The 17,544-nt window shown below is 47.2% G+C and overlaps 4 protein-coding genes across 4 annotated transcripts; 2 read left to right on the plus strand and 2 right to left on the minus strand.

Annotated features, from left to right (window-relative positions):
* Nucleotides 1-2,273: 2,273 nt before the first annotated feature.
* Nucleotides 2,274-5,874, plus strand: N7478_012351 (Zn(II)2Cys6 transcription factor; the record flags this gene model as incomplete). The annotated part of the gene is made up of 7 exons (XM_056928565.1): nt 2,274-2,389; nt 2,465-2,514; nt 2,576-2,911; nt 3,273-4,268; nt 4,327-4,427; nt 4,478-5,147; nt 5,204-5,874. The coding sequence occupies 7 exons, from the start codon at nt 2,274-2,276 to the stop codon at nt 5,872-5,874; spliced, it is 2,940 nt and encodes a 979-aa protein (XP_056773123.1).
* A 739-nt stretch (nt 5,875-6,613) lies between these two features.
* On the plus strand, nt 6,614-8,641 carry N7478_012352 (uncharacterized protein; the record flags this gene model as incomplete). Its single annotated transcript, XM_056928566.1, has 1 exon — nt 6,614-8,641. The coding sequence occupies one exon, from the start codon at nt 6,614-6,616 to the stop codon at nt 8,639-8,641; it is 2,028 nt and encodes a 675-aa protein (XP_056773124.1).
* Nucleotides 8,642-9,358: 717 nt separating this feature from the next.
* N7478_012353 (multicopper oxidase) lies at nt 9,359-11,256 on the minus strand (the record flags this gene model as incomplete). The annotated part of the gene is made up of 3 exons (XM_056928567.1): nt 9,359-10,415; nt 10,473-10,947; nt 11,013-11,256. 3 exons carry the CDS (start codon nt 11,254-11,256, stop codon nt 9,359-9,361), a joined length of 1,776 nt encoding a protein of 591 aa, XP_056773125.1.
* A 1,277-nt stretch (nt 11,257-12,533) lies between these two features.
* N7478_012354 (putative homeobox and C2H2 transcription factor) lies at nt 12,534-15,107 on the minus strand (the record flags this gene model as incomplete). The annotated part of the gene is made up of 1 exon (XM_056928568.1): nt 12,534-15,107. The coding sequence occupies one exon, from the start codon at nt 15,105-15,107 to the stop codon at nt 12,534-12,536; it is 2,574 nt and encodes an 857-aa protein (XP_056773126.1).
* Nucleotides 15,108-17,544: the final 2,437 nt, after the last annotated feature.

Raw genomic sequence — 17,544 nt, forward strand, 5'->3', positions numbered from 1 at the left:
GTCTTCGCACCTTTTTCGCACAATATGTGCGTGGAATTACCCGGTCAAACCCCAGCCTTTTTCGGTCCGAAGATCACGTCGCATCACGCCTTTGGTAGTAAACATTAAGGCAGACGCTGCAGGGTGTATATGGGCTTCAAAATGTTTCCGGGCACACTTGTTTCGTCGATATATATGCAAGTTCAATTGAACGAGCAATCTAGATCGCTGAAAGTGCGCGGAGCCTGTCTCTATATACACACCGATATTAGTATCTAGCCAACCTTGGACTCAGAATTTCAATGTTCGTATGTATGTCATGATGATGCGCAATGATCTTTTCAAAGAAAAGATATCCAATTATAGTTCAATTTTAATTTCTTATTCGTGCAATGCCAAATTAAAATTTGCGACTTCTGGGCGAAAATAATCAAGGAAAATTGGGGAAAACTTTGAACAAAGGAGGCAAACTTTGGGCTAGAAAAACACAATATCAACCTGGGAATATACTAGTAGAATTCTGAGTCGCCGAAAATTCAAAGTTAAAGATTTTACCCAACGCCAGGATTAAACTTTTAGATAGAATTCTCCAGGGCTAGCTGAAAAGAACACCGAAACCGCAAAAAGGGAAGGTCAGAAGAGGAAGTATGGAGGAGAAGTATAGAGATTATACCCCGGGCATAAGCAGACGTCGCGCATATGTACAGTAACGGTGTCATTGAAATTCCATTCACTGATCTTGCTAGAGGCTCTCAATATTCGAAACGCCTTCTATCTTTGGAATGCTTGGTGAACTAAATGGTTGGTCTAGATGGTTGGCCTCGCAGCAGGCAGACTCCACACAACCATATACATTTGACTTTCACCAATTCCTTCGAGACAATAAATTTCGCATGATATCATAGTTTTTGCGTGCTGCAATATGACGTTCCTCGGATCAATGTCAGGATCTGCAATTCAGCTGAACGCTGAGACACATTCCCGTGTTCTAGAAATATCTGTTGTCCGAGAGAGCCAGTCGTCCAGACCGGAGATGTGCCGACCAGCCTCGGGTAAATTGCATAAAAACAATCTGACAAAAAGGTTTAGGTGGATAAGCTTAAAGCACAGTCGTTCTTCGGGATGCAAATGCCATGCCCTAGGGCTCAAGCTAAATCGGAGCAGCAATGCCCACACCGATAGAATATTCGTGTCGAGGGGGAATGTCTATCCTGTAGCTGCTTCACAAGCGTGTAGCCCGTGAGCAGGGAAGAATTGCCGGAGGGGAACACTTCCCCGACTGGTCCGAGTGGACTCCATTCACCCCATCAAGCTCCATTTTATGGAGTCCCCACGAAGTCTAGGCTCCACGTTGTATCGCGCTGGTCCTAGCTTTGTTCACTATGTTTTCTGTTCATTCGGAGCCGGAAAACTCGTGCCGTTGTATGTTCTTCGGCCCCGGCTCTGCATGGCCGATCATCATCTTCCTCCAGGACCGGGGCATAGTAAACGGCCCTACCATAGGTCCTATCCAATCCCACGGGGGAACTATTGGCTCCAGGAACCCAGAGGATCTGGCACGCAGCCCCACTAGGCGCAACGATCCCATGACCATCAGATCTTTGTATGTCATTGTGTTGTCCCTGACCTGAGTGGGCCAGCTGTGTTCGCACTGTATTTCCAGCGAATCTCCATATTAGCACGTCCGTCTAGGGCTCTAGGGTTGAAGTGTGATGTTATGAAAGAGGGCGGTCAAGGGTGAAATTCACATTACCGTAAGTTATGATCTCAGTACTCGGTACATCCATACAGCTTCTAGTACTGGGTGTGATAAGTTCAAAGAAAAAAGAAAACAATTTGATGACACAGAGAAAAGCTGACACTTGTAAGATCAAGAGATACGAAGCTTTTTTTTTTATCTCTGGGATTTTTTCTTAATTTTTCATCTCTTGTTTTATTTCGTCTTATCGTGTGTGGAAACCGATCCTCCCCTCCTTTCCATACCCCATCTTTCCCCCCTCCCGCCACAAAAACCTCCCTGTAAACATAACGTCAAAGCTATCCCTTCCTATTGGGCTCTAAGGCCCCCTCTGTGCTTCACACCTGAACATCATCCCGCCAAACCTCCTCGAAGCCTCATGCACTATACGGTCCTCGAATCTATCCCAACTTCCTACGATCCTATATTCCGCCTTATCTGCCTATCTGGCCACGCCCTGGTTTAAGCTTCGCGTGCCGACTCGATCTAGCCACACACCCGGGACCAACATCCTATACCCAATGGGTCGTGATCACGGATAACCTCGTCGCTCGCAATGAGCGCCCCTTCTCCCAAGAAGAAGAATGGCGGCAACACCTCCGGTCCCCGGCAGATTCGTTTTGTTGCTACTGATGGTCAGCCGCAGACCAAACGTCGGCGCGTCAATGCCGCGTACGTTGAAAACACCTCATAGGAAGCTTGTATATTGGAAGCGGAATTACTGACGGGGAACCTATGGCCTTATAGCTGTTTAACCTGTCGCCGGCGCAAAATTAGATGTTCAGGTGAACAACCAGGTATGGATGGATAGATCAGACCAACGCCCTTGCGACATACCTCTAACATAAATTTTTTTAGTATGCAAAACATGTTCCGACTACAAACATGTTTGCTTGGGATACACCGAATCGACTGCCCACCTCCGATCGCAATCCGACTCGGCTTCACGAATGCCGCCAGTCCCTCCCTTCGGCCCTAACGACCAAACAAATCCTCACGACGAGCGAGCCGTAGAGAGCTGCTCGCCCGAACCAGGGTCCAATATAAGATCAAAGCCTACATCGAAAATAAAACCCGAGCAGTCGCCGACGTCAAAAAAGTCAGATTCTAAAGATACCTCATTATCTCGAGATACCTCGGCACGAGTTCATAAAGAGAGCACATCGCAAGCCGATGGTGATAGTCCCGAAAGCAGTGAGTTATGCACCTGCCACTAGAAATGCCGGCCTTTTTGGGCTTCTTTTGGCACCGTGAAGCTAAAATAGATCATATCACCAGGTCGCACATCTGTTAGCTCGAGTAATCGCACACATGTTCCTTATTTTCGATATTTCGGGCCCACAGCCATCGTACCCGGCTTCAAGCAAATGGTCTGAATACCCGAACAGGCGCGAAATGAGATTGCTCTAACACACTGGCAGGTTGTTCAAGTTCGAGGATCACGCAAGAGTAATCCGTCCATGTCGTCAGGTTTGTGATCATATGCCATGCGCTTCGCGGCCGAACGTGTTTATACATTTGGACACACACTAATCATAATTCCCCCGATCTACAGATTCACACTCTCCTTTACGGAGCCCTAAAACATCCGATCCCCCAACAGGACCATCAGCACCCACGATGGACAGCCATGACAACAGAGACACTAATACGATTCCATTTTACGACCGAGATGACACACTTCCAGTATCGGGCCTTGTCTCCCATTTGAGCGAGCTCTTTTTTGCGCATCTAGGATGCAGTTTTCCGTTTCTTCAGCGTGATAGGTTTCTTCAAGATCTTAAGGAGAAGAAGATCGATACTATGTTGGTAGATGCCGTATGCGCGCTGGCTGCAAGGTTTTCCCCACACCCATTACTTGGCCCTCCGCAGGCGCAGCCCATCGATCGTTCGCAGCCGCCTGCCGATATCAAAATGTGGGATAAAGGACTGCCTTTTGCCCACCGAGCGATAAGTGCCCTCGTGGATTCACTATCATGCCCAACCCTAGCTGGTGTGATGGCCTGTCTCCTGCTAGCTTATGAGCAATTCGGGTCGAATCACGATAGTGGTCTTTGGATGTACCTGGGAATCTCGATTCGAATGGCACAAGATCTCGGACTTCAAAAGCACCAGGGTCTGAAGCACAACTATGGACGAAAAGGCGTGACACCGAGTGAGGTTATGACTGGCCAAGCTGGAACGCTGCGAGAGGACCAGTATGATGATCCGGATGTATACAGTACCCAAACAATTCCACCGGCCTTCGGTACAGAACGAGCCAGGGAGAGGGAACGTGTCGATTCTTTCTGGAGCATATTCTTCTTGGATCGGGTCATCTCATCTGGAACCGGTCGGCCTGTAACGTTGCGGGATGAAGATATCGAGCTTTGCTTCCCACTGCAATCTGAGTCACAGTTACCAAATGGGTGGCCTTCACCGTTCCCGCCGCTTATACGGGTTATTCATCTCTACGGAAGAGTGACTGATCTTATAAACGGAATTCAAGATGTCAAACATGTCACCCCTGACACCCTTAAAAGGTTGGCTGGCATGGAAAGTGACTTGACTGGTATGGATTCTGAACAAAATGACTCTGAGAAAAATCTAACAAGTTTAAATTTTGACAGGTATTTATCAGCGCTTGTCTCCCAAGCTTCATTTCAATGCTGCCAACTTCCAAGCATACGTGAAAGCCAAGGAAGGAACAAACTTTATTCTTCTTCACTTCGTATGTATCTTGACTTTCACGAGTTTTGATCAAATTCTAACGTGTACCAGTGGTTTCATACTCTCATTGTTCTACTTCACCAGCCCACTTTGCTCAATTCGTTTGGTGGCTCGATACAACATTTGTACCCGAACAGTCGTGAACTCTCAATGTCATCAGCCAAGACAATTGCTGACATTATTTCCTTCTCGGAACTGGTCGATGGGAAAAGCTTCATTGGCAACCCATTTACCAGCCAACCAATGTACATTGCAGCGTGCGCCTTCCTAATGGAAAGTGCATACTACTCGTCATCATCTTCCCGAGGAACGTCACCCCCACCACAGCCATTATTGAGTGGCCAATCCAGCGGGTTTGTGCTGCCTACGATGGAATCATCAAGCGGGCCGGAGCGTAAATCTACCGCCAAACATATATTGCTTGCCTCAGCTGCCAAAGAGAACTATCAACGATGCTACAAAGCATTGAAAGGGTTGGAAGCGTACTGGGAAGGCACGGGGTACATTTTGACAGTGCTGGACCAAAAGGCCAAGGGGATCGTAGATCCACTTCTCTACACTGCAGGGGATATCGAAAATCCCGCGGGCGATGGACAATTTGGTGCCACTGGCTGGGGCCAACCACAAACTCCAGCAGACCGTGGTCAAATGAGTGACCGAGCTGGCGTGGCTGATGTTTCATCCGATGCCAAATGGTCACGGGAGATTGACCCAAGTCAAGGTATTTCGTTCGCAATTGGGTTTACAATTAAGGAATCTAACAAATCTTTTCTATAGCTATTGGATGGGCACTGACTGGAGCGACCAATTCGTCTCAGCCTAATCTGAGTCTCCTATACCAGATGCCAACGGCAGATCATCAAACACCTTCTACAAAATCACCTTACTCCTCACAATATAGCCACAGCTACCCCACTGTACCTACAGTGACAACTGCTGGCGGAACCTCGACACCTTACTCGCATCCTGTTACTGGCGGGCCCCATGGGCCGTCTCTCACTACCAATGCTAAATACCCGCAAATACCCACGCGAACGATTGGCGCCGAATCACCGTATTACCTCGGTATGAATTCCCCGTACGCCGAGCCAGGATCTAGGGCCGCTGCTTCGGCTCAGTCTAGCTTCAACCAGAGCCTTGCCTCTGCTCAGATAGATAGCCAGTCTTCCGCATTCAGCTACCCCGTTTCAACTACAGCAGCAGCAGACCAACATGGGAGCAGCGCACATATACACCCATCCCTGCACGCCAATCATGGAGGCATGATGATCGAAAGTCACGACGTCGACATGAATACGCTCCACCACCAGGAATCATTTCCATTTTCAAACGGGGAAATTTTGCCTTGGTTGGAATATCTGCCCCAAGATGTCCTTAGTTTCTTTGGGGACGGCCATAATTACCCTCTCATAAGCCCCGATGATACCGCACCTCGGCCGCCGCCGTAAAAGTCGAAATTCTGTTTTCTTTTCATGTGTATATGTATCTCCTTATTTGTCATCTGCTTTGCATTTGTCTTCTTTATGCAGCGATTTTCATGTTCATTCTGGATAATTCTCGGATCGCGACTTATGACCGGCGTCTGGTGGTATGATATCCTTGATCATGTTATAGATCGCTCCGTGGTTTTTTGTTTTCTTTCTGGGTCTGGTACTGGGATAGGCTTGGATTGCTTCTTGAACAGTCCGTGTGACATCACATACATTTGGATCTGGCTGTTACCCCGTGAATGATTATCTACGACAGACACAAATTATACTTTTTAGGTACCATATATGGTACGAGGCTACCATCATCTGAGTAAAAGTAGGGCCCATTGACTCCTCTAAACAAATTAAGTTGCGGTCGATCAGTGGAGCCGAAGCCCCGGAGCCTAATGAATGATGAAGCCCAACGGCGATATGGTTGCCCAGGTAACGAAGCGGTGAGGCAACTGTCAACACTACATCACCACGTTTAATCAGGAGATCCGTCAAGGCGTATCACGCCAAACCCCCATTTCAGTTTTTCATCACTATTAGTGACTTCCTATGGCGAGACTGAGCGATGCAAGCCAGCCTTGCTCAGGAGTTCACTCCAACGAAATCCTAAGCCCACAGCCCTGCGTCCCTCCCGGCAAGGAGCATCTACTATCCAGATTCGAGACAACCCACGTTCCACCAAGCGATAACGGATCCGCAACAGAAGATGGCCACATTTCTGCCCCGAGAGTACGAATACAATTCCTCTGGGTCCTCGACTCGACACTCAACAAGCGACATATTCGGCCACGAAATGGACGAAGAACTTGAGCAACTGAAGTCGCGTGCATCAAGTCGATCGTCTATCTCCTCTATGCCAGCGTCGGTTCTCGTACATCCCATCAATCAAATGAAGTCCATGCCACCAATGAATCTCCATGAGAAAATGGTTGGGTATACTATTGAGGAATCGGAAGCTAGTTTCGGTGACTTCGACGATCCGCCTAGATCTATGCGCACAATTCGACCACGAGAAGCCGCCTTTCGAAAGCCCAGCTCCGTTCGGGCAATGCAAATGCACACGGAAGATGAATGCGATGATGATGAATATTTGACACCACCGAGACGTCGAGCGGGTATGCGGTCGCCGGGATCCTCGTCCTTGAAACGATCACCATACTACTCGCCGAATGCCTCACCGAATAAATCCAAAGTCAAGAAGGAATACCCACTTGTCCTACTACATTGCAACCTACTTGAACCCTCGCTCCCAGTATCCGGTGCTTCAGAGCCACAAAACCAAGATATCGTGGAGGAAGTTCTACCACCCCACTACTGGAAGCGATGGCGAAGACTCCAAGATAAGGCGGGCTCCGGCGTTCTTCGCGACCGAGGTGTTTTGATTTCGCATCCGGGAGATCTATATGATATGCTGGAAGAACGACTCCTGGAGAGTCTAGAGCTTCAGCGACCGCGGGTTCATCATGGTCATTTTCTAGGACACCAGGAAGGTGCCCCTGAATCCGGGGATGAGGTTTCCGATCAAGGCGAGAGTGAAACGGATGGTGAGCAAGGTGAAGAGTGTCCAGACTGTGGTGGGCGAGTACTTCATCAGAGTGACACGAATCGGAAGTGGGAGATCAGGGTATTTGCAGCTAATGGTCTCATGCGTGCCGGTGCATGGGCTGCTGCATGGAAAGAGATGGAAAAGGTTGACGTCGAGGTTGGACTTTGGTTACCTTCTGAGGTTCGACGTGCATTAGAGAAACGAATTGCAGAGGAGCGTTCTCCTGTATTGAAAGAAGAGGCCCACTCTTCTCTGATCGAAGGAAACAACGCAAAGGAGATCAATCGCCAGGAGCCGTCGAGTCAAGAGCGCATTGAGTCCTTCATGCAGGCTGAAAATACGCAAGCCAGGGAATCTCCCGTGATGACCACGGCCGCTACCACATCCTCAGAGACCAAGCGCCAAGATCCAGAACAGCAGATTGCCCTGGGTACTCTGATGCTCAACTATATTCGTGTGCTAGCTGGCGACAAGCGCAATATCGCATTGGTTGTTATGACTATTCTGGTCGGGTTTCTTGCTACTAGATTTCACACGCAGCAACAACTCCAACCTATCGTTCAATATTCTCCTCTCCATGCAGAACAGCCATCTGTAACTCCCAGAGTGGGCTTGAGTGTTTCGAGTATCAGGGTTAAGTCAGTGGAAATCCAACCCTCTGCTGTGCCTGATGAGACCCTCGATTCTACAAGCGTTGCCCCCACCTCTACGACAGTCCCGGTGCCAGCTCCAGTCTCAGTGCACTCTTCTGTCGTCAAAGACGTTGCGCAAACAGCAGAATTTGTCGAGCCTCCTCACGAAACGACTGATCCTCAGGCGATGGAGCACTCTTCAGAATCCGCTGATCTGAGTCTCGAGACACCGATCCCCGAGGTCGCCACAGAGTCCGAGCCTGAAGCCATAGAGGAAGAATCACACAATGCAGCGGAGATTGAAGTTGAAGCTGGGACCCCTTCTTCATCTGAGCAGCCAACAGAAGTGCCCAAGCACATACCTACCGAGGAACCGGACGAGGAATCCGCCGATGAATCCTTTGGCGAACCCATTGATAACATAAGCGAAGAGCCCATTGACGAGCTTGTTCAAGCCCCTATTGACCAACATCTGGAGGGACCAATTGAAGATGCCATTGACGCACCCATTGAAGCTCCTAACGAGGAGCCTGTCCAATCCGAGCCAAGTGATTAAGCTGGAAATTCTATCTTATTTGAAAGATGGGCTATATATAAATTCATATCTTCTCCCCTGGGCGCGAAATAAGATATTGAAAGGAAGAATTTTTTTTTTTGCATTATGACTGGAATGACACGAGCCGAAACGTTTTTGTACCTGCGTTGATTTGTGACATACATACTTCACCATTTTGGGCGTTCTTTTGATGCTATTTAGCCAGCTAGTCTCTCGTTTAATATCACTTTGATGATTACGTCTCTAGACTTTTCTGATAACTTTCAAATGTTGGAGGCTGCGCGTAGCTAGTATACATACTATCCTCTAATAAAGTTAGTAATAGTCCAAGGAATCTTATTACACGTGGACGGGAACCTGTACTGAATTACTATTATGTGCCCTGGTTGGTTATCTCAGGGAGAGTATGAGATCTCCCATTCATTAGAACTCAGAAACATAAGGAGCAGCTCCCTTCTTTGTCTTTCCTTATATTAGCTTGATACTGGCTAAAATTAGCTCTATTTTAGTAAGGGACTGGTTTGGCATCAACAGCACTTGTTACTATTACCCCGACAAGAAATTTAAATTCAACAACAATAGATCTGCTGATCATATAATAATATTGTCCTTGATTTAATTCTATCTCAAAATTCTCTAGTACCTATATACCACAAACACAGCAATCTGCCAATCTACTCAAATCTGTCCTTAAAATTCAACATCAACCTCCAGGGCTCAAAACCCAGAATCAAACCTATACCTATCCGGAATAGTCGGCCAAGCGTCAACGCCATCCAAAATCGCCAACGCCATTCCTCCATCCTGATGAATTTGAATATGACAATGCAACAAAAAGGCACCAGGATTGATAACCTGATACCGAAGAGCCATCCACACAGCATCAGTCGACGAAACAACCGTAGCACTCGTATCCCTTAAAGACGGATTAATCAAGTTAAAAGAATTCGGTATCTCCGCCATGGCCTCTTCAACAGAAGACCAGGTAAATTCGCCGCTGCCCTGTCCAATAAGAAAATGCTTATTAGAGTGTTTGTGAATAGGATGAGATGGCTGGAAAGCCGAATCAACCTGAATAATAAGATCAACCCAAGAACCATTCTTGGTTCTAATTATCAAATCATTGGGAATAGCCGTTTGATTAAAGAGAAGGGGCTGTGATTCTTCAAGTTGAAGATTGAAACTGCTATTCCCTAGTGTCCACCGATAAGAGGCGTTGTAGCGGTCCAGATGAAGAATGTAGGTTTCGTCAGCGAAAGAGGCTGGTGAAACTACTGGGAAAGGAATTGTGGTTGTATCGTTCAAGAAGACTGTTTCGGCAGTGGCGTTTAGGCCTGATACTGTAACCCATGGATCGGAGGATCGGTTCAGCTGTGATGCACCCTTATAGCGGAATGTGGCCGTTGTGTTGAGTATTTGCTGTTGATCACCGCTCACCATGCGGATTGTATAGTCCCCCGGCACTTTGTTAAGAGGCACCATGACGGAGTATCTGTTTGCGTTTGGTAGATTGATGGCGTTTACCAGAACAGGCTGGATATACCGACCGTCGACGGCATATACGTACATGTCGTGTTCATCTATGGAGTATATAAGATGTAATAGTCCGGCGGAGCTGATCAGGTCAAAGCTAACGTATTGGTCATTTGCATCGACGGTAAAGATCTCACGAGGACTTGATGATGGTGTGCACCCCTCGAACATTGTCGGTAGCAATTTATTGTAATCATGCGTGTAGTTACCTTCGGTGGCTTCGTTCGTTGGCGGAAAGCATCTACCAAGATGTTAATGAATATTCTTAGTCATTTTGGAATGTAAGCTGTGAGCATACCCAATATCAGTGAGGGACTGATTTCCCAGACCCGCCTTCTGGTCGGAAGTAGTCAAAGCGTCCAGCTCCACAGCAGAAAAGCAAGAAACAGACCCCTTGCCATTAATTAAAAGAGCATTCGCGCAAAATGCATCAAGGCCAGAAGCTTCCTCAGCAGCCCAGATTTGTTCAGAAGTCAAAAGGCGCCAATCCGAGAGAAGAACAGGTGAGGTATTTTGTTCGGCGACAAGCATAGCTTGAAGCTGAGATTCTTCGCTAGAGATCATACTAAACGGCCTTTCTTCGGAATTCGAGGGCACGATGTAAATGGGTCCATAAAGACCATCTTCGATTTGGCCGCGATGGTGTGCATGGTAAAAGTATGCACCGTATTGGTGGGCTGTCCACTGGTAGCGGAATGAATGACCGGTCCGAATAGAGCGTTGGCTCATTCCAGGGACACCGTCCGACCAAGGAGTTCCTTGCTGTTCAATACCTAGCAATCTTTTGTTAAAAGATAATACAACGAGTGAAGTCGCGTCAAGTTATTGGTGTGCTTACCATGAAAATGTACAGTTACGTTGAAGGGACATTCATTTCGGACATCGAAAATGACTTCATCGCCTTGAACGAGTTTTAGTGGGGGACCAGGGTACGAATCGTTCACTAAGATTACGTCTCTTGTGAATCCTGCAACCTCTCTCTGTGCCCAGGTAAGGACGATCGAGAAATAAACAAGCTCAGCGGATGCCCACTGAAACAGACAGACAGATAACAAGATTAGATTGCTGATTGAGAACTTCATGGCGTTCAAGTTGGCTCGTAGCTGGCAGCCGATTGTTGTGACTGAATTTCGTCTCGTCCTATTGCGACATGAATTTGGACGAGAAGTAAGTTATATACTAGTACTATTAGAGTGCACGCCCTTCCAGAATCCCCTTTGGAATAATATCCATCTTGATCTTGCCCAGTTGGGTTCTCGATGGGCTGAGATCGCTCCTACATTCCACCGTACGCTTCAGGCAAAAGCCCATCTCATTGTCTCACTTGCGCTCTTAGGAAATTTCAACATGAAAAGAACAGCCTGTTCCCTGATACCTGACATTAATCGTTGAGCATGAGACCCTGCAGAGAGAGCTGCAAGGATGGGGCGGACAGACGGGGAGGCAGCTACCGCTATAGAATATTTGCTACTGTGAGCCAGGATCATGGTTCTTAACCATATACAAGAACCAACTATAGAAAGTTATCATGTGCCTATGTTAGGGCGGAAATCGCATTCCTCTGCCTATGAACGGGCGCCTATGAATGGGTGTAGAAAAGCAAAGCAAAGAGAAAATATAAGACAGGGGCATATATCTTCATTTCGGACGAATATAATGCTGAGTGACGATAGTGGTGATAAAGAGTGACTATGCAATGTGATAGGATAGATTCAATGTACAGTACACTGCTTCTCATTCTTGCAGAAGTGGATACTGAGTAGGAAGCTCATAGATGAACCTCGGTACAAAGTTTCTGTCAGGAACGAATCAGCTACGAAAATCACAGAGGTGCCTGAGCAATGGATACGAGGGATGCGGGCTCGTGTCTCGGAACACTGCGTGTCAGCCAGGAGCGAACTAGAATGCTGGGTTCTAACAAAGAAGGAACTCTAGACCGTGATCAATTTCGCGCATGAGTCAATCAGAATCCACCGGACGATATCCGCGGGTCAGGAGAAGCCACAATTTCTTTTGACGACCAGGGCCCCACGCATTAGGAAAGCGGATCGGGGAGGTAGTCAGAGCACGCACTGTGGATTCTTCAGGCAATTTATGACGCATCTTGGTGAGAACAAGGACGCGTGGTGGAGGTCCAATTTTCAATTAAACCACCCCCCACGAGGTTGAGGTGTGGCAGACTAATACTAAGAAAAATCCAAGAAGTTGAACCATCAATTCATTCTGTAGTACAAAAACCGGTTTATTATACTTGATTGGGTGTCGACAAAAATGCAAAAACAGAAGATATTAAAAACTTTTCCTCGCCAAGTTTGACTTGCTATGTATTCCGGATAAACATTGACACATCAAAAATAAATCAAAGTCCAGAATCTTCATGATATGCAGACATGCCTTGCTGGGCATCACCTGATACAGGAGAACCGCTGTCTTTCGAATGAAGAATAGCATTGGGATCTGGTGTTGGCAGACCTAATACAGGATGCGACTGCGTCACTGGATCCACCCACTTTTGTTTTCCATTGCCTTCATAAGCTGCACGCTCATCCAAAGGCAGGCCCTCCATCTCCGGTGGCGTCAATTCACTGTAGCTATCGTTCAATCGCTGCAGGAATATTGGATCAAATCCCATCTGTACTAACGGATCAGCCGACCCCTCCACAGGAGCAGAAGAGGCCGATGCGTTGCCGGGGATGCTACTGCTCCAATCAGATGAAAATGCCGGCACGCCAGCAGAGAGCATCCCTGCACTACCGACATAACTCCCTGAAAGACTCCCCGCGCCACTAGGGCCCGCTGAAGAGAAACCGGTCCCCGGATAGGTCGGGCTTAGGATGCCGGGGCTGGAAACTGCGGGGCTTGGAAGAGCACCAGGGCAAATGGCCCGCGCTAGGATGTTTGCTTCTTGAGGAGGATTACGCAGACCACCATGTATGGCAAAAGGAGGTTGTAACCCCAAATCTGAGTATTGAATGATGTCGTTGTTCACGGCAGTATCTAAGCCTGTATCTCGCTTTAAGATACCGAGCCAGACAGCATTATCGGCACAAGTTTGATTCCAAGGGTCATCGGAATCATAAATCACTCGTCGACCCTGTGCTTGTATCATTTCGTCTGTGGGTACGATCCCCTGTGCTATTTGGTCGTGAATGTACTTGGTAAGTTCGTATGATAGACGGTCATAACAATTTGCATCGTCAGGTACGCTCAGCCTTGGGGTTGTCTCATCACCTTGTGACTGCACAGTGGTCCAAGGGTTAGGCGACTTCCACTCATAATCAATCATGTATGGTGGAATTGCATTCTCAACTCGTTCAAGGATGTAGGGCTCGAACCCCCAGTCCCCTTGCCACTGTGACATGCCCGCTCCATTTTTGAAATGGCCAGCGAGGTGGTCCACGCGATCCTTCCACGTATGTAACGTAGATCCACAGAAACCACAGCGGGATTTAATGTTGGTGATGCTACTTTGCCAAATTTCCATGCAGGGTTGAAATTTGGCATTGTGCATGAGACGAAGGTGTTGGTTGAGATGGTCCTTTCGGTAGAAGGTCCTTTCTTGAATAGACTTTTCTTGACAATTGAGATAATTGTGAGTTTCCAAATGATCTTTATCAGGATTTATGGCAAAACAGAAAACGCATCGAAGGGTGCCATTCTCTTCAGTGACGCCACCATGAGGTGAACATGTCCATTTATCTAATATCAGATGCATGGACTTTTCATGACGTTGCCAATCATATTTGGCTGCGAAGGAATCTGTGCAAAAGGTGCATTGGAAGGGTCGAACATTTCGTGCCTTTTGGTGATTGAAAGTATTGACTGGTAGCGAGGCCTTTCGGCGACGGCGACGTTCTTTACGGTCCATTGAACCGAATGACCCACGAGAGGATCGATGGGAAAATGCAGAAGCAAAAGAGAGATCAGACAGGGATGAATGACTAGTATCCAAACTACTGCCTGAGGCGGTATATCTTTTATGGTCTGAGCTCGCGTGGCTTGACTCATTTGTAGATCCAGGGCGACGGGGCCTCACGTGACTGGGCTGGGATAAGCGTGGACGTGACGGATCAAATGGTGGGTTCGCCAAGGCACGGGCAATATCACTGATCGTAGCAGGTTCGTTCTCGGGGGGTGAGTGCTTCCAACGTTCAATGGGAGTCATGAGTGAAGGATCCTTGAGGTTTGGATCAGGAATGTCGACTGCGCCGCCTGGAACAGGAGATTGAGTGCCGCTTGTAGGACGAACTTTGCCGCGTCGTCGAGCATTAGCAAGCCAATTGGATATCTGAGTTCTTGTCAATCCCGTATTGTCTTTGAGTTGGTCTTTTTCGGTCTCGTTGGGATAGGGATTCTCGCCGTGGTCCCGCAGCCAACCCTTAAGAACATTGATAGCCTTTCGCGAAAATCGAGTGTTGTTCTTGAGAGCACGCGAGTCCGAATTGTCTCCAAAGCCACCATAGGATACTGACTTGAGTGCCTTTTTACCAGTCAGACTGCCTGTTGGGATGTAGGCGTTCTCTGACACTGGATGTAGTGTCTGCAAGAACTTGCCAGGAACTTTGGCATGGGTGAAACTGCATTCCCGGTAGAGAGAAATACAGCAAGTGCAACCGTTCTGGTGCATCACACCCCGCTTAGCAACAAAGCAGTCAAGTCCCATTCGCCGACAAAAGTCACAAGGCTGCTCAGCACGGAACATGGGGTAGACCCCGGTGTCATAATCAGGGCTGATGGTATTTGGCAAGATCTGTTCGGCCGTCTCCGGGACGGGCGGGTCATTGGCGAATTCCAAAGACTGGTCTTGAAGTAGAGAATTGAAATTGGCGGCCCGTTCATCGGCTTCATCAAATTCTAGATCGACCGAAGCAACATCACTCTGGTGATTAGATTCGTGAGCTGACGAGGCACCTTCAAAGTCAAAGTACTCCATGCTTTGAATCGAGGAACAGTCTTATAGACTGTCAGTATGCAATGTTCAATAACAAGTCTCTTTTCTTTCGTGAATCAAATATAAATTGTTGTCTGCCACAATACTGAAAGGTTGAAAAAAAAAGAGTCGGTCTGGGAAGGGTATCCTTAGTCCGGGGAAGGCTGGGTGAATAATCAAGACTCGGTGGAAGTGGAGTAGATGGACCTTAGAACCGTAATTGGGGGGTGCCACCAGGATTTTGCCGGTACATCGGGGCCTTGTAGGTTCCCCCCATCTAGATTGTCGATAAGCAATCAGTCATACTGGAATGTCAATGGGTAGTTTGGCCGAGAGGCCCATTTCCCGCTAAGGATCAAGAGTCGGTCAAGCCGATTAACTCTAGGGTGCGAGGACTAATACCAGACGTCATCTATGTTGAGTTTCCACCAGCCACGAATGAATGAGATAGACGAGGGCCGGAGTCAGAGGCAAGTTCCGCGTGTGATCAGGAGGATGCACCTGCACGCCCTTCGCATGTCAACGCCAAGCCTATTTGGGTAAAGCGCGGCTTCCAAGCGGGGCAGCAAGGGCGTTCCTAAACGGGAAAGGACGATCCAGGTCCCCGCGATATCGGAGTTGCTCTATACAATTGGTGCAAGAGGCCGTATGGACATCTTAGTGAATATTCTAGTAAATATCCGTATTAGGAGATCCTATGTATACACTCTTCATCCATGAACTCTGGTTTTCCATAAAAAACTCGGGAACTCGACTCGGGGATAATCCTAAAAACCAACCACTTTCATACTTGCGGAAATCCCTCGTGCGACAGCCCAAGTAGGCCAATAGCATTGAATGGTTTATAAAAAGATCTACCTTCACTAACACCTTGTTCTACCAGCTCAACCACCTTCTTACTACATGTACCCATAGACGTATATTGGACCCCACCCGATGTCCATGACCAACGCCAAGACTCAAAAATTCTTCATCTCGGAACACGGCTTCCCCGAAAAGAAATTCTCCTGGTCCGCCTCCAACCGCTTTGAGGGCTATCAAAAACTGCAAGACCCGCAATTTGGGGTTAAGCCGAAGGGATCAAAAAGATCATCGTTCGGTCCTCGTCTACCAATAAGGTGTAGATCCAAGTGCTATTAACCTTTCCGAGGTCTTTCTTATTTCATCATTGTCCAATAATTGAACACCATACAGATTTATAGTATCCCCTCTATTGATGTATCTAGTCTCTCCAATGTCATACATGTATTATCAACTTACGTCAACAGCGAAATCAATACCCTTCCCTCTTCTTCTTTTTGGCCGTTCCTTCATCAAAGTCCTCGCCAAGGTCTTTCTGTACAAACATTTGGTTTGCATCCCTTGCCCAGGTTGGTCAAATGTTGGTCGGCTTTCTTTAAGTTCTCTCAGGTACTTCTTGGAGCACGAACATTGAACAGAATATAGGGGAACAACTTGAACTGGGCACTGCTGTACATATTTCTTTGTGGTAGGATCAAGTTCTCAATCTAAAATCTACCTCAATCCAGAGATTTTTCGATCCCTTAGCTTTGTGAATCGATGAACGTATATTCCAAGGTTTACTAATTCAAATGCTTGGCTATTTCATCAACCAGCATATTCAGCGCCTGCCAATGGACTCGTGAACTTCCAGTTTGGATCAGAGGCATTTTCAGTTTGTATATTTGTTTCTAGTAGAGACAGATGTTGAGGTCATTATAGATATGAAAGTAGGAAACATGCGTAAAAACTCCAAAAATGGCATTTGGAAGTTTTTCAGCTTTGAGATCGCCAGCCTGGTTGAAGACTTCAATGTTGGGGTCTGGGATAGTACTCCTCTGATGATCCATGGTGAGAGGCCTGCCAGTGGGCGATTGAGAGATTGATATGAATAAATTTTCGAGTAGTTGAATTAAACCATATCTTTCAATCTTGCCTTCCAGATCTCTGAGAAGTCTATTGACCTCTTAAACAGTCTGCCAGTCATGTAGCCCCGACCAAAAGGAGAACAAGGATGAGGTCGTCGGTTTCATGATGAGATGATGGAAGACGTAACAACTTGAAGTACTTGGAAAAACAGAAAGGTACAAAACAGATAATAACAGCGTTGGAAAGGGAGGGAACCCGTGAAAATAATAGTTCTACTACTAGTAATGGCTGAGGAAACAGAGGATACATACCACAGAAGATGAAGATCTTAGACAGAAAAATTAGTGAGTTGTCATATTGCTCTACATCTGTCTGCAAATTCGAGAATATCATCATACACCTTCAACTGAGTACCGGTTAACTTCTTTGGAGCCCTTTCCAGATATCTCTATATTCTGTTTGTACGTATCACACTATTGAAGGCAATCCTATGATCTTGATTCGTGATGGGTCTCCCGGCTCTCTCCCGGTTAGCTCCAAGCACAGACCGCGCTTATCAGCATATCAGATA

Source organism: Penicillium angulare, assembly GCF_028827245.1.
Source record: "Penicillium angulare strain IBT 27051 chromosome Unknown utg000011l_segment0_segment0, whole genome shotgun sequence".
Classification (NCBI taxonomy): Eukaryota; Fungi; Ascomycota; class Eurotiomycetes; order Eurotiales; family Aspergillaceae; genus Penicillium; species Penicillium angulare.